General features: G+C 42.7%; 2 protein-coding genes across 3 annotated transcripts; one reads left to right on the top strand and one right to left on the bottom strand.

Moving 5' to 3' along the window:
* Nucleotides 1-722: 722 nt before the first annotated feature.
* Nucleotides 723-1,968, top strand: MRPS25 (mitochondrial ribosomal protein S25). Its single transcript, XM_015874870.1, has 4 exons — nucleotides 723-916; nucleotides 1,000-1,106; nucleotides 1,314-1,401; nucleotides 1,590-1,968. The coding sequence occupies exons 1-4, from the start codon at nucleotides 783-785 to the stop codon at nucleotides 1,780-1,782; spliced, it is 522 nt and encodes a 173-aa protein (XP_015730356.1). The 5' UTR covers nucleotides 723-782; the 3' UTR covers nucleotides 1,783-1,968.
* Nucleotides 1,969-2,690: 722 nt separating this feature from the next.
* RBSN (rabenosyn, RAB effector) lies at nucleotides 2,691-16,059 on the bottom strand. Of its 2 annotated transcripts, XM_015874849.2 has the most exons (12): nucleotides 15,852-16,059; nucleotides 15,438-15,734; nucleotides 14,205-14,345; nucleotides 12,443-12,543; nucleotides 11,798-11,843; nucleotides 11,525-11,686; nucleotides 10,399-10,640; nucleotides 9,567-9,637; nucleotides 7,703-7,789; nucleotides 7,189-7,291; nucleotides 6,752-6,826; nucleotides 2,691-5,915 (listed from the first exon to the last, which is right to left on the bottom strand). In XM_015874849.2, the coding sequence occupies exons 2-12, from the start codon at nucleotides 15,598-15,600 to the stop codon at nucleotides 4,779-4,781; spliced, it is 2,328 nt and encodes a 775-aa protein (XP_015730335.1). In that variant the 5' UTR covers nucleotides 15,601-15,734; nucleotides 15,852-16,059; the 3' UTR covers nucleotides 2,691-4,778. The 2 variants fall into 2 exon arrangements, with proteins under 2 accessions (XP_015730335.1, XP_015730334.1); XM_015874848.2 differs by having other exon boundaries at nucleotides 15,438-16,059.
* Between the last annotated feature and the right edge of the window lies 1 nt (nucleotide 16,060).

The raw sequence follows: 16,060 nt of genomic DNA, 5'->3' as shown, positions 1-16,060 counted from the left end.
TACAGACATGAACATTCCCCACTACAGCAATTGTTAGAAATTTGCCTGGCCATAATATATAATAAAAATCCCCGTGAACCTTAGTGCCGGGGGGCTACAGCTCTAACAAGCTGAGAGACTTATTTGCCTAAAAGTCTTAATGTATCTTCTTTAGACTTACGCATTTCTCCTGAAGGTCCCGGAGGAGGCAGTACCGGCTCCTGCTGCCTTTCTGCTCCCGGGTTTTAAGTAGTGTTGGATTCCAGTTCCCTTCGCCCCCCGCTTTCTACTAAATATAATGAAATTGGACCCATTCTTATAGCGGATACTGATTAATGTTTTGCCGATGCAACTGGAGGCTGCTCTGCGACTTCGAGCTCCGAGTTTCACTGCACGGAAATAAGGCTGATGAGTGTCGGTTTGGGTTATCGAACCTCCGCGCCTCCAAGAACATCCCCGACAAGCGCTCACTGTCCCTGAGAGGCGCGGTGCGGTTCGGGGTCGGCGCGTGGTCCGAGCGGGGCACCCTCCGGCTGACGGCGCAGCTCCGAGCGGCTGGTGAACCACCACCAACTGCGGGCTCACGGCACCTGCCCGGCCCGCCGCCGGGCCGCACCGCGCCTCTGCACAGTCTGTGTTCCCGCACAGCTGCCCCACAGCGACAGCGGCGCAGCCGCCCCCGGCCGAACCAACCGCGCGCGCGCCGACAGCGCCGCTCCCGGCCCGGCCTCGTGGTTCGGCGGAGCGGGGCGGCGCTTCGGCGCACTTCCGGCGGGCGGGGCGGGCAGCGCGGGGCCGTCGCCATGCCCATGAAGGGTCGGTTCCCGGTACGGCGCACGCTGCAGTACCTCAGCCAGGGCGACGTGGTTTTCAAGAGCTCCGTGAAGGTCATGACCGTCAACTACAACACGGCGGGGGAGCCGAGCGAGGGGGCGAGGTGAGCGCGGGGCGGACGCCGGGGGTCCCTCCTCGGAGCGCGGCCGCCCAACTCGTACCTGCTGTTCTTTCTCTTCCTCCTAGAAAGTTTGTGTTTTTCAACATCCCCCAGATCCAGTACAAGAACCCGTGGGTGCAGATCATGCTCTTCAGGAACATGACGCCTTCGCCCTTCCTCCGTTTTTACCTCGGTAGGTGCAGCGGGGCGGCTCGGAGCAGCGGCCGGCGCCGTTCTACCCCTCCTGTTGGCTGCGGCTCGTGGCGGCTCCGCCTTCCCAGCTGCAAAGCGCAGCAGCTGTAGCAGAGCAGGAGCTGTTCTGTTCTGTTCTTTCTTCGAAGCTCTTTTTGCGGCTGCTGTGAAGGTACGCACTGCTACACTGCTGTGCATTCTTTAACAGATAGTGGAGAACAAGTTTTGGTTGATGTGGAAGATAAAACCAACAAGGAGATAACTGAGCACATTAAAAAAATCCTGGGCAAAAGCAAGTAAGTACTTCGTACTGTAAGCTCATGTTCATTCCTGCTGGCTGACATCTCACTACAGCCCCTAGAAACTGATAGGGTGCACAAAATTAGCCAGGGAAATCCAGCCTGCTGGTTCATTGCAGCCTGGGAAGAGATGGGAAAGGCCATTCGGGCTCCTACAGGGAACAAACAGGTCTCTTTTCTTCTAGAGAAACACTTGAGAAAGAGGAAAGAGAGAGAGGAAAACTGTCACATCCTGCAACATTTGGGCCCAAGAAGTATCACCTGAGAGAGTGCATGTGTGAAATTGAAGGCCAGGTTCCTTGCCCTGCCTTTGTGCCGCTGCCCAAGGAGATGAGAGGAAAATATAAAGCTTCTCTGAAAAACCCAACATCTGCCTGACATCGGGTCATACAGCTGTGTGTCCTCAGGGCTGGATCATCACGGTGGTTCTTCAGAGACGAGCGTTAACAGGTCCTGGAAGTGGGAGCAAGTTGATGTGATACTGACATGCCTGTCTCATCCTTAATGCTACAACTAGAATAATTATTGTGAAAAATGTTATCAAATAAATATAAGTTAAAGGAGCTTTCGTTGTGCCAGTTTGCAGTCAAAGCTGTGTGAAAGCAACAGAAAAAGGCATGACCAGAACCCTATTTCCTGTTCATGCCTGCAGGTATATGGTCATAGCAAGAACAGGATGGCTGATGTTGTAAGGGTCCTCTGGAGGGCATCCTGCCCAGCACTGTTCCAATTGCTTTAAAGATCTGAGAGAGCACCACCACTGGAGTCCAGTACTGCTGGACATCTTCTACTTCTGATGCTACTGGCCCCTGCCACAGTTTTAGATCATAGTAGTTTCTGCTTTGAATGGTTTACCCTATACCTGTAACAGTATATAAATACGCAATAGCACTACACTGCTTTTAATTATTTAATTGCATTAAATCAGGCTCGTATGTGCAAATTGCTGTAGAAATAATTATCAGCATTTCTGAGCTAATGGTTGAATACAACATTTCACACCCATTTTTAAGGAATGCTTGAATTATCAAGGGCCAATACAGCACGAAATAGATGTTATTTTATCTCTCGTTTACCACATTTCTATACAGAGTACTGCATGCAATTGTACCATCTCAGCGCTAGTTACTTACTAGTTCTATAGCTGTCTTCATTTTGTTGTGCCTTGGGAGCCTCACAGCAGCCCAAATACCAGCACATGGTCTTCGCATTGGAGAGAACTTCAGTATCAGAGGCTGATGTACCGCAGTTAATGCTGTCAGCAATCGTGATGCTACTTGTACAAGTACAGTCACATGTACAGAAGGATTTTATTAATTAGGCTGAATGTACAAGTAGTGCAGGATGGTTACAACAAGGAAAACAAGCTTTTTAAATGCAAGTGCTGAAGCCACTGAAATATTCTTTTCATCTCAATACCACGAAGAGCTTTGGGTTATAATGCAAGAAGCACTCCTCTTGAGCAGCCATAGTCTGCCTTGAAAAACTGACTTGGACTATTCACTTTGAAGTGAGCAATTCTTGGGATAAATTTCATCTCAGTCATTTCTGCTGCCTTTGTACACCTGGTGCCACAGCACAGAACTATGTTTAGTTTACGGCCTTTCAGAACTCTGCTGCAGATGCTCGGCCCACTTCACAGTAACGCCTGGAGATACAGCCAACATTAACAACATGCACTGGTATAAAAAACTGAAGTCCTTGAGAAAACCCATTCTGTGCACCTTTCAACTTCAAACTGCAGTGAGAAGTACAGCTGTCCTGAAGCTGCTGTACTGAGTTATTCTGATCAGTTATTAGTCTTACTGCGGGTACATCTGTTGGTTTTGTTTGCCTTAAACAGAAGTACAGTCCTTCAGTGTATTTAAAAGAAATCTACAGCTCCTGCTGCTTAGGTAGCGTGATAATTTGTGTTTCTGAAATACTAAGTAGTGCCCCAGTTACAGCTACGCTATTCATGTGTTATTGGATACATAGTTAAGAGATGTCCCACTCCACAAAACTCTACTTCTCAGTAAGCCCACTACTATTAGAGCAAGAGAGTATGATCTGCCCAATATCCTCCTTTTCAGCTTTAATTAGATACACCTTTCTAACTAACTTCTCCCAACCACCGTTTCAAACACTTATGTCTGAAGATGGACCTCTGCCTCTCAAAGGGAGGGAATGTGGGGAAAGCAGCAAAACACACTAACTTAACACTGAACAATCCTAACTTTTATAGTACCAATCTCCAGAAGCCCTCCTGCACCACAGGAGATGGCCTTTACCCAGTCACTGCCATGGGTGGAGGCCCAAACCAAGACTCCCATCTGGACCTGCTTACTGAAGACTCGCATGCCTGGTTCTTTTAACTTCTGATGAGAATCAAATATAAAATAGGAACTTACATTTGGCACAATCACAGCCCAGCTCTCACAGAATTCCAGTTCAGTGGCACTTCAGCTCTCCAGGATTTCTGTTCTTAAAGTGCTACAATAAGGATTCAAGTCTCAGGTAAACAAATATGATCATTCTTCAACCCAGAGAGTATAAAGGAAAGTGCACATTCCAGAATATAATCAGGAATTTCAAGGTCACCCTTAATACTAGCCTGATGTTCTGGAAATGAGCATCTACATATTCATTCCTACACACGTAGCTTTGAAGCCAACGTGGCTCTCTATTACACTGCAATTTGTGCCTAGAGGGACTGGGAAACTAAAAGTAACAAGGTGGCACCTCAGTTAGAAATTGTTATAAGCACACTTTAAATGCTACTCATATTAAAATCAGTGAAGTCTCTACTAGTTTTTAAATCCATTTCATGTACTATTGCACAAAACTGACCTATGGCCTGTATATCCTGCATCTCAAAGAATCATAGCAGCCTTTCAACAGCACTTCCTTGTAACTCTCTTAGGACAGTCAGACTGGCCTGTACCTGACACTGTGCCATTAGCAGAAGATGCAGAAATTTTAGAAACACTTTTGTCTTTTCGGTCAAAGCTCCATTTGAAAAGCCAGTAGCTCAGCTGCTGTAACAACACAGTGCAAACAAGGAGGAAAGATGACAAACCAACCATAAAACAAAGTGACAGTTCCCTATTACTGCTTAAGCCTTTTGACCAAATTAAACACACAGTAAGACGAATTAGCATTAAGATGGTTGTAACAACTTATGATAAGTTTTTTTAGTATAAGTGTTCAAGACTAGCAGCGTTCCTCTTCTTTCTTCAAGGCTGAGTAGTGTTGGGAATATATAAATGAAAGCATATAAAATATAACATTCTCCCAATTCCTTCTTGTAATCTGTACTGCTGTTTATAACTGCTCCATCTTCCCATCTCTTAGCAGCGGACTTGAGGTAACTCTTACAAGGTGTGATTGCTGCTTCAACAGTTGGATTTCTCCTTTTGTTTTGCTAAAGTGTACTTCAGTTCCTTTAAGTTCTCCGTCAGTAGTTCCACCTCATCCATTCGTCCGCTATGCTTGGCATCAAATATGTAGGCTTTGATATTATCTATCTGTTGGAGAAGCAGTTCCTCGTCTATAGCCTCCTCTCTTAAGATCTCAGTTACATCTTCCACCTCAAAGGGATTGGTAGAAGATCCTTCTTCAAATGGATTTCCAGAATTCCAATTGTTCCCAGACTTCTGAAATGGATTTTCATCCTCTTCAAAGGGATTTGAAGTACTGACAGATGCTCCACTGGTCTGTTCACCTTCCTCCCCATTTTCAAATGGGTTATATTCTTTTCTGTCACTTTGCAGAGCTGTGTTAGAGAAAGAAACCGGTTGAGACACATCTTCAGCAAATGGGTTAGTGGGATCTTCCTCTGACAGAGGGGTATCTGCTTCATCTTCAAAGGGGTTTAGACAGGTTGCCTGATTTTGGTCTTTGCCACACTGTGGAGTATTCTGGTGTCTAACTGGGACGATTACGTACTCTTTGGCTGGAATCTGCTGAACAGCAGTAGTTTCAGAACTTCGGTTCCCTTTCACTTGAGTAATATCTAAATCCAATCTATGTGCTAACAAGTTCTGATTCTCTTTTGCAGCTTCATACTGATGCTGCTTGCCTTCTCTGAAATCTAAGGAGCCTGTCATTGAATGCTGAGACATGGATTTGTGGTGTTCTCTTTCCCACTCTTTTTCACAAAGGAACTGAAGTTCTTCCCTCTGCTTCTCTTCCTCTTCTGCCTGTTTTTTAGAAAGCTCAATGGCTTTCAGAGTTTGCTGTTGATCATATTCATCCTGAAGTTGCCTCAGGTTTTCTTGCAACATACGGACCTCATCCAGCCTATTAGCTGCCTTTGCTTGCTCAATGAAGGATGTGATGTTGTCAATCTGCTGAAGAAGTGGGTCTGCCACCTCACTCTGTCGAGATATGCTCGATGTAGGCAGCCAGCCTTCAGATTTCCTGACTGCTCCTTTTTTAAGGAGAGTTGCATCACCATTAACTGCACCTGCAGATCTGCATGTCAAGTCTTTCTGCTTCTCCTCTTGTTTTCTGTGTGTTTCAAGAGCTGCCTAAAACAAAAATATATGGAGAACGTGAGCTTGAAAAATTCCATTTTTAACTTTTGTATTCACAGAAAATAGTTGTCTACCTTAGATACTGCTGTCACAAACATCAACTCAGTCTTTAGTTTCTCTGAAAAAACTGTTCATTTTTGTAATACTACCTATTATTTATGAAGACACTTAATGAAATCTATTCACGTCTGCCTGTACAAACTTGAGAGCAAAAGATACCTAAATCCAGCTGTCCAAAGAGATGGCTCAAGCAGATTGGGCAGCAACCATATTACATCCACCTACAGCAGATATTTCTATAACAGGGCATCAGAGTAAATATCAATTATATTATTAGCCTTTGGAATGCAATTATTTATATTTCTTAATTTCTACTTCAACATGAAGCTGGTTTATTTCTGTGTTGGTGATGTCCCGCCTCCCAAGAAAACCCTCTCCTGAAGCTGCATCCATGTCTCCATTTATTTTATCTTTTTTTAAACCACCTGGAGAAGTCTTCAAATTCTACTTGTACAAATGACTTAGTTTAACAGGCACAGAAGCACCCACAAACAAGCCACTGCTGCTTTCTGGATGCATCCAGCTTTCAGTACACATCTCTCTGTTCTGGGAAGAACTACAATGAGTGTTACACAAGTCCCTGAACACAGGCATGGGATGATCTGCAGCGAAAATGAAAAAAGAATCAAGAACTCCAGTCTTAAGGACAGCTGTTCATACACAGGTAGCTACTAACACATCCAGATGAACTATGAATAGTAAATAATTGTGTGTCTGTTTAAGTCCCTGAAGCAGGCCCTCATGCAAATACAGACCTGAACCAGTCTTACCATATGCAGTCTTCTCTTCTTCAGTTCTTCATACTGACTTTTGGTTGGCAGGGACATGAGGCCAAACAGTTTTTCCTGCCAAATATTGAAATAATTACAGTGAATGCTTGCAGGCATTCAGACAAGTTTTCAAGTACTCAAAGGAAACAACAACAAATGCTCCACAGACAAATAGCAGGTATTCCTCCACTGCAGACACTGCTCCACATTGGAACACATCATGGCTGCTGTAACTATACTGCCGGGTAGGGTGGGCCTCTGCCACAGACAAAGCCAAGACTTACAGATGCTGCTCTGACTGTGCTATCCACATTCAGTGACTTCAGAACATCTATAGATGTAAACGTTCTGTCAAAAGAAGTTTTAAGCCAGACATATGGGCAACAAAGAACAGAACACCACAGAAAATTTAGCTCATAATTATATGCTCTATTTACCTGAACAAAAAGAGTAGCTGAGTATCTTATCATTCTCTGAAGCTGCAGTGTTTTAGGATGAGGCTGGGGCTCTTCGTTCAAGCCTAGACTCACAATCTTCTTACTGAATAAAAGTAAACATAAGCTCATCCATTCAACCACAGGGGCCAAGGAAAATACAACAGGAAGAGAAGAAGACAATACGAAATGAACGTTCTCATGTGTTCTTTTAGGTAAGCCACTCTAAATATTACAAGCAGTAATGCTTCATTAAAAAAAAAAACAAAAAAACCTATGCCTCTACTTGTTTCCTCTGTGCATGGTTAGAAAAGGAAATAGAGATTGATGGTGCACAGGAACAGCATCTATTTTTCAACGTTCTCTTTACAATGGAGTAGGCAAGTTGACTGTGTGAATAAACATAGGCCCCAACAGTTGTGGATAAGGTTGAGTTAGTACAAGCTGTAATGGAAGAAGGGAAAAACATAATGCAGTTTATGCATATAGCAAGAGAGAGCACACACACTTCCTTTACCTGAGGGCATCTATAAATTCGTACGCTTTTTGAATCTCCACCCTCAAGTCATTAGCACGTTCAAGACTGTAGGTTGTCTCCCCAGCACTACAAAATAAAGACAACTTTATCGTAAGTCATACTTCCAGTGAATGATACATACAGCACTAAAAGCTATCCCAAGAAGATGTCAACAAATGTAAGGATAAATCATCTATTAGAATGCTTTTATTTCAAGATCACTGTATACAGAAACCATTTCTTGCTGACAGAAGTGGAAAATATCAACCTGTAAACATGAATATTTACAATTACAGGAAAAATTAATTTTAGTATAAGAAGAATCCCACTATCAGTAATACTTAAAATATACACAACCAATGCATCTATTCTGCATTTTTTCCAGAAAACTCCTCACTGATCAAATAAGCAACTATGCCATTAAAACAAGTTGTGTACTTATGTCTGTCGTAAAGCAGAAGTCTACAAGCCCATGTGGGCATAATGTTTAAGATTCTAGCAACTAAGTCCATGTGGAGACACGATGACTAGATTCGCATATTTATTGAAGAAAACAAATTAGTATTTTATATGGAAGCTTCTTCACCATTTTTAAGCTTGCCCTTCCTCTTGTACCTGAAATACACAAAAGCATCTCCAAAGCTACAGAACCTGTAAGATCCTCTATAGGCCTGCCCAGTCACCAATCACATGTTAGTATTTGATTACGTGCCTCTATAAGAATCAAAACAGTGACACAGTTATGCAGTTAGACTAAGTGAAATCTGAATAAAGGAAGGAACCTCTCTATTATCTCAAGAGAAAAATTCAGGAAGTAGGGAAAATAAAACCACTTGCATTTTTTTGTAAGGCTGCAAAGAAATGCTGTTACAGTTCACAAGGAGATCAAACACTGCAAGATGGGGAGGAATGAAAGTGAGTCAGCACAGCAACCACCAATATATACATTTGTACTTACTCTGAAGTTTTCAAGATATTATGAAAAACGTATTTAAAGTAGTAAAAATTCAAATAAAAACTCACAGTAGCCTAATTGACATCTCCCTTGGGGCAATTCCTTCAGATCTGTGTGCTGTACAGCCTCCTTCTTTGCCTTTGGGAATTCCTCAAAATTTATTGATTTCAGCAGTACCGCAAATGCCAGATGTAACTATTTTTTTCAATAGCCAAGTAACGTACTGCTGTTCCTTCCAGCCTTCACTACTCCACAGCGTTTCATATACTGAACACACAGTGCAGGCCTAGATCCCATTTACCCCATATGACAAGTCTTTCAGCAGGTCATTGCAACATCTACATTAAGGCTTATATATAATTACATTAAGTAATACAGGTCTGTAATATAAAATTCTGAGCACACAAATCAAAAGCTGCTTACAACTGGTAAAACTAAAATTTCTTTAATTCTAAAAATAAAAGTATAATCCTAGAACTTTTTAAAAACAGATTTTGGCAAGAAATATTAATTCAGGCATCCAATTCATGCACCAAAATGTTGTGGTTAATACTAAATCATAAGGTAAGTTATCCCAGGGATGACACTCATCAGATTTAAGACTTGTAATCTAGTTTGTGAATTAACTTGAGCTTTTTGGATGTGGTGTTGAGGAATATGATTTAGCCAGGAAGTATTGGTAATGGTTGAATAGATGATCTTCTAGGTCTTTTCCAACCCTGATAATTCTGTAATTCTGTGAGCTCTGGATAGTTATTTATCTAGATTAAAATAAAGAAAAGCCTAACACTTTTTCCATGACCCACCAACACCCATAGCCTTACCGCACCAATTCTTTACCTACTTTGCAGACTTACAGGGGAAGAAATATACATACATTCATGAACAAAATCAGTAAGTGAAACTTACTTCAGAGATTCTGCCATTCTTACATATTCAGGTGCCTTCTGGTCAACCTTCTCCATGCAGAGTCGGAGTTTCTTAATTAACAATGCACATAAAAGCAGAACTTGTATTAGAACATTAGTAGAAGCACCTACTGACATAAACCTTTCAATGTGACTGTGCACATTCAAAGCTAATAGCTATGAAAGCCATCGAACTGCTCAGGATCACAAGGTCCCCCAGCTGTCCTGAGAACACAGATCAACAACAGAGAAAGAATCTCTACACCCCTGCAAGGTAAACTTTGAGTTCAGAAACTATTTCGATGGGCAACTTCTAGTCATACTCTCTTCACAGAAAAGCATCAACAGAAATCCCCATTATTATTAAAGTTGGGGCTGGGAGAGGGAATTCCTTATCAGGAAGATACCCAACGAATATCAGTACATGCTATTAAAGCATATTTGAACAAAGAATTCTGGCCACACACTGTTGTTCAATTTAGATGGCTGCCACCAGTGAGGGAACAAACAGTTCTTACAACTTAGTTCTATAGTTCTAGCAGAGCCCACCATTAGCACAAGCACATCACTGGTTTAAAAAGAACTGTTCTGACAAATCCCAGCTGACATTACGCACAATTTTTAAGGGACATTTCAAAATCACTAGTTCCAGATGAGAACAAAACTGTACATTAAAATAAGGTCTTAAGCTACCATGGGATGTAAATAACATAAGGCCTCTGAATGTTTACTTTCAGATTCATCTTTGTATTTATCTTTCGTATTTATCTTTTTATTAGAATATTAAGCCATAAAGAACTTGGACATGAGAACAACTTCCTTGCTTGATTTACCTCATAGAGTTTCACAATCTCTGGAGTGTATTCCTTCTCATCAATCTGTTGTTCTCTTTTCAGCAGAGTATCTTTGCAGTGCTGACAACAACGGATTTGGTCATCATCCTTCTCGTCCAGAACTGAGCTCACACTGCTTATGCTGCTAATGCTGCCTCGTCGAGAGCCATGTACGCTATTGGGTGAGGCGTTGGGGCTAGTATGAGAACTCAAGTCCTCTTTACTGGCACTGGTGAGTTTGCCTAAAAATTATGCATGGGTAATTTTACAGTGTGTCAGAAGCCAACAGATTTCACCAACACAAATCATGCGTTTTAACAAAAGCCAGCATTACCCAAAATACTAAAAGAACAGCTTGAAACAGTCTGCTGAAAGACATGCAAGGAACACGTAACAGCCAAAACTACAAATCCAAAGTTGGGTCTTCACTGCAAGATCCTGCTTCGCTCTAAAAGCAGCGAGAACACACTACTGGGAACCACTTACTTTGTTTATGCTTAGCAGCATTCTCACATTGGATCTTGCGGTTACAAAAAAGCACATGGAAAAGTGTATATGTTAATACTGTCCTTAATTTGTGCTGGATCTCTCTGCAGAACTCAGTTAACATCATTTATTTCCACAGAAAAATAGTCTCCTCTCCAGCACACTAGATAAGGAAAGTAAAGCTGGAAGGGCTTCTTAAAGGCTTGTGGATTCAGTCTTGGTTGCAGCATTCAGACAGCCATGGACAAGGATCAACATTTAAAACCAGTACAGATATTTCAATGATCTTGGCAGTTATGACTCCACAAAATAATACTTTCATACTTACAATACTCAGGATTTTGGAATACACTACTTATAGTATTAGACTGTACTAGTATACTTCAGCGTTTTGTTGAAGATAATCTAAAATTTCTGAAGCTAAAGAAGGAACACAGATAAAGAAGAGAGAAAGCATTCTTATTCTGTTTTACATACAAGTGCCTGCATGGAACTGATCAACACATTCAATCAGTTTTCCATTTCCATTTGTACAGGCAGAATATATTAAGCTTGTTTTCTTGCTGCAAAAAACCAGGATGCATTCAGCACTCTGAGTGAGATAATGACAGGAAGAATTAACACCACCCACCACACTTACTTGCCAAGGGAAGACTGATAAGTTCCATGCACTTCTTGCACATAATAGAGCCACAAAGCCGGCAGTGGTGACGCCTGTTTCGCATGCTGAACTTATTGCCACAGTCTGGGCAGAATGGAACGTCCTGGTCATTGACCCAAGGCACAACAGACTTCTCTATAGCTATGATCAGGTGGAAGAGGAGGCAATACACACAGTATAAGAGATTAGTTCAATTTATTCCTTTGCTGGTAAACTACAGAGGCATATAGTCTAAGGTAAGCTCTTACCAACCTCGTATTTTGGCTGACTCGGTGTTGGCTCTGTCAAAGGATGTCAGCTAGTAGAAGATAAACAACACATTCAAAAAACAAAAACACGACCCCACAACTTTTCCTCCTTACTGAAGAAGGAAGACAAACAACCCACAACACCCTCCCATGCCCAACATGTTAAAAAAAAAAAAAAAAGCATGCCATTTTAAAAAGATAAATAGGAAGATGTTTGAATCTGGCAATAAGATTCAGACAAGTAGCACTAAACAATTACTGCCAAAATTACAAAAGTCAGAATATTTTGACATAGTTCTTGTATCATTCAATATTATTGTGTCTGACTGAAAATGTAAGTTGGCTATCAGTGGGGGATTTTACAGAACAAATAGGAGTAATCCTAGGAAGTAAAATATGAAGAAAGCACACAGAGCACGTGATGTAGCATCTTGTGCTTGAAAATACTGTACAGAAACAGAAACCATACCCACAGTGCAGAGCACGACCAAACACACTACACAAGGATAAAAAAGGGAGGACAGTAACATGTGAAGGCTACCATTTACCAATTGCATTACTACATAAGTGGGCATCCTTTGCAATAAAATAGTATTGGATATTTAAGAAACATTTAAATGGCTGGAATACTAAGTAGTAGCAAAATTACCTTTTCTAACCTGATTAACAATTTATTGACTTCAACTACATAGTGATCAATCCTGGCTGCTCGGTATTTCTTGAAACTGGAAAGATGGCTTCTCATAGCACCTTAGGGGGAGAGGAGAACTCAGAGTCACCTGGGTGTTCTACATGAGTTTAAACGCCTTTCAAAAGGCAGCTCTCCTTTTTTTTCATCAATTATTTTTCAAGTCCAAATAAAATTTTAAAGACACATTAGAATTCCAAGTCTTCGTGGTACTGGCCTGAATGAAGCGTGCAGGCTATAGCCTCCAAGCTAGCAATAAGCAGTGCTTTATTTCTACTAAAGGAAAGCAAAGAAGACATTAAAGAAAACATTTGCAACAGATTTTTTTTCATATTTATCTCTCAGTTACATTCCATGTTACCAGCCTGTATGGTAGTCAAGACCTGCTCCTGTTATTTCCTTACTACATCTAGAACAAACGCAAGATGCAAGTCCCATGATTATCTGAGGTTTATGCAATAACAGCTTCTTCCAGATTGCCATCATCCTTCTCACATCCAGGGGTCTGAACCAAGTCCTTGATCACAGCGCAGATTTACAGAAACCTCATAAACAAGTATACGAAAGAACACAGCATCTACTTAAATATATAATTCATTCTCAATAAATCTGGGTAATAGATTTTCATCTTTTTCATTAGCCAGATATTTAAAAAAAAAAAAAAAAAAATCAGAGTTACAGTCATAATACAAAAATTATTCATTTTCTGATTAGTAGAACATAAAAGCAGATGTTGCTCTTTGACAGTAACTGTACAAAGTCACTTCCTCATTCTAATGAAATACACAGAAAACCCTCTGTAGCCAAATTCATAGGAATGGGAAAGCCCCTCTAGGTCAGTAGATTCAACTTCTGCAGTGACAATCTCTTCATTACAGAAACCCCCAGCAAATCATGTAAAAATCTGTAAGATTCAGCTTCTCCACTCTGGTTTAAAAAAAAAAAAAAGACAGTTATCTCCAAAGCTTGGATTCTGCCATCCCAAAGGACTCAATTCCTCATCTGTCAGCAGCACAGGAAAACATACAGGACCCACCAGAGACAGTGCTGCCTCCTCCCCCTGAAAATAACCATAGGCAACTTCCAGTAACAGTATTTGTAAGTACAGGCTTAGTCAACATATTTGTTAACATCTGCAACGCCTGAACCTGCAGCCAGAGTTTGGCTGCTTATTTTTTGAAGTGAAACTACTTAATGACAGATTACCTATACCTGAAATCCAAGAAATAGCTGGAAGAGAGTTCAAACTAAGGGACAACTGTTAGTTTAAATGTCTGGCAAAACATCTACTTAAGAGTAACCAAAAAGCCATAGATTTAATATGGCTGTAGCAATATTAAATAGTAGTAGTGGATTATCATCTGTTTTGTAAAAAGCCATATGACAGTAGTTGCAGAACCCTTAGTAAAGCTAGATGCACAGAGCTAAATATGTACCAAAGAGAACTCAATAGCTCAGACACAATGAAATGACAACTATCCAGCTTTTGAGGCTAGTTTACATCCTGGCTCTATAGATCTTCCCTCCCCACCCCTGATCTTCACTTTCTCACTTTTGTCCTATACAATGCGTGCAGGCTGCAGAGAAACAGTATGGAAGTCACAACTCAATGCTACAATAAGTCACATACAGTACAGACAATTCCACAGTTTCAGCAATTAAACTTAAACCCAAATAAAATTAAAAGTTATCTCTACCATGCATCACTTTCAAGCTCACCTACCTACTTCCTGGGGCTCCCACATGTACGGATCTATGCCACCATAGCTGAATGACTCGTATCGTTCCTGAGATCCAGAATCAGTTCTGTCATCTTCTCGTTTCAGTAATTTCTTCTTTGCTCTCTTGGCCTTCTGGACAAGACCTGAAAAAAGATAAACCCACATATAAAAGAGCAGTTTGCCTCTCAGTATTTACCATGTTAAACGAGTACAGTATGCTCCTTATCATTCAGAACAAATCTTTTGCCTTCACAACAAGTCAATATGCTCTGTTTAGAACCAACATATTGTACAGAGTCTCCAAAAGCAGGAAATGCTTTTTTGTTATCTGTTATAGTGCTACAGTCCTAATGATAAACAGGTAGTTTTAGACACTCCATTCAGGGACATCACTATGAAAGAGTGAACTGTATTAAACTGTGGGACCCTATTTCATAGAACACTGGGACATTATATATGCACTCTCTTAATTCCTAATGATTTTCTTTGGATTCAAGGATGTTCAATTCTTCATACTTTTGCAAAGAAGTACAAGCTAAGAGCGTCATTGCACCTGTGCACCTCAGTAACTTCAAAAGAATTTAAAGATCACCACATTATCTTATTCAAAAGCTAGTGAGAGGAGGGCAGTTTCCTGGAAAACTTTAAACTCCAGCATTTTTATGGTAACAGAAGTTAAGGATGCCACTTCCCCCCCACCCCCCAATATATTCTAGAATTAATTCCCTTATACACCTGCTGAAAATTGTGAGTTGCAAGTGTAATGCTATAATGAGATGGGAAGAACAGCAACAGTAGCACAGGAGCAAAGACCCGGGCTGGTACATGGCAGGAAGCTGAGGTTCCCTCATTCTGTAAGGCCTCTGACTAACGTCTGGGAACTTATATGCATTACAGAATGAACCGGAGCACTCTCGTGTTAAAAACACAGCCAGAAAACAAACAAAAGCCAGTAACGACCCGCAGCACAAAGCACCGCACCCAAACAGCACAGAGGCCTACAGAGGCCTACACAACGCCCACTTACAGGCGACGCATCCCTCGCGTCAGGAAATAAGCAACACACTTTGCCTGGGCCTACGTCCTGCACACAGAAACGGGGCCCCACGCCTCACTTGTAGCGTATTTCTGTCAGCGTTCCAGTACTGACAGACACCCAGAGCTCTGGCAGCTTCTCTTATATGGGATTTAACACAACAGATGGGAGAACACCGAGAAACCGCCGCGGCCCTTACTTCGGAGCTGGCCTCTGACGTCTCTGTCTTCGCCCGAGTGCTCCTCCTCGTAGTGCGCCCGCAGCTGCTGGAACGCCTGCAGGTCCTTCAGGCACAGCGGGCATAGGAATCCCTCCCGCATCTCCGCCGCGTCCCCGAACGGCGGCGCGCAGCCGGCTGCCATGGCGCTGCGGGCTCAGAGCTGCGGCATCGCCCGCGCCATCCTGAAAGACATCGGGACGGCCTCTCCTCCAGGCGGCCCGCCTCTGCGCCTGCCAAGGCCAAGGAGCCCACTCGAGGGCCGTACCCACACCCTCGCTGTACAGGAAAGAGGCGAGAAGCGGCGGAGGGCGGGTGAGACGACCCCCGGACTCAGGAGGAGCCCGGGAACCGGACCAGGCCCAGCGCCGCGCGGAGGATGGGGCGGGGCTTCACCTCACGCTGAGGGGCGCCCGGCCCGGCTTCGCCGCTATCCCCGAGACGCGGCCCCGCGCTCCCCGTCCCGTCAGCTCGGCTCGGTCCCAGGCAGGAGCTGCGCGGCCGCGTCTCTGCCGTGTCTGTGCCGTTCGCACCCGCTCGGTGAATCCCGAGAGCCCCGAAGCAGCAGAGCCAGGCGGTGGGCGGGGCCAGAGCCGAGGTACCGA

Source organism: Coturnix japonica, chromosome 12, assembly GCF_001577835.2.
Source record: "Coturnix japonica isolate 7356 chromosome 12, Coturnix japonica 2.1, whole genome shotgun sequence".
Taxonomy (NCBI): domain Eukaryota; kingdom Metazoa; phylum Chordata; class Aves; order Galliformes; family Phasianidae; genus Coturnix; species Coturnix japonica.
The sequence above is the reverse complement of the archived record's forward strand: the minus strand, read 5'-3'. Positions and strand labels throughout refer to the sequence as shown.

What these genes read in the sequence shown, in the direction of transcription:
- MRPS25 (XM_015874870.1), top strand. Translation starts at nt 783, where the DNA reads ATGCCCATGAAGGGTCGGTTCCCGGTACGGCGCACGCTGCAGTACCTC. An exon ending in CTTCCTCCGTTTTTACCTCG is followed by an intron (nt 1,107 to 1,313) that starts GTAGGTGCAGCG and finishes ATTCTTTAACAG; the next exon opens with ATAGTGGAGAACAAGTTTTG. An exon ending in AAAATCCTGGGCAAAAGCAA is followed by an intron (nt 1,402 to 1,589) that starts GTAAGTACTTCG and finishes CTTTTCTTCTAG; the next exon opens with AGAAACACTTGAGAAAGAGG.
- RBSN (XM_015874848.2), bottom strand. Translation starts at nt 15,600, where the DNA reads ATGGCAGCCGGCTGCGCGCCGCCGTTCGGGGACGCGGCGGAGATGCGG. An exon ending in GTGGGAGCCCCAGGAAGTAG is followed by an intron (nt 12,544 to 14,204) that starts GTAGGTGAGCTT and finishes TCTCCCCCTAAG; the next exon opens with GTGCTATGAGAAGCCATCTT. An exon ending in AGAAGAGAAGACTGCATATG is followed by an intron (nt 5,916 to 6,751) that starts GTAAGACTGGTT and finishes TTTTTGTTTTAG; the next exon opens with GCAGCTCTTGAAACACACAG.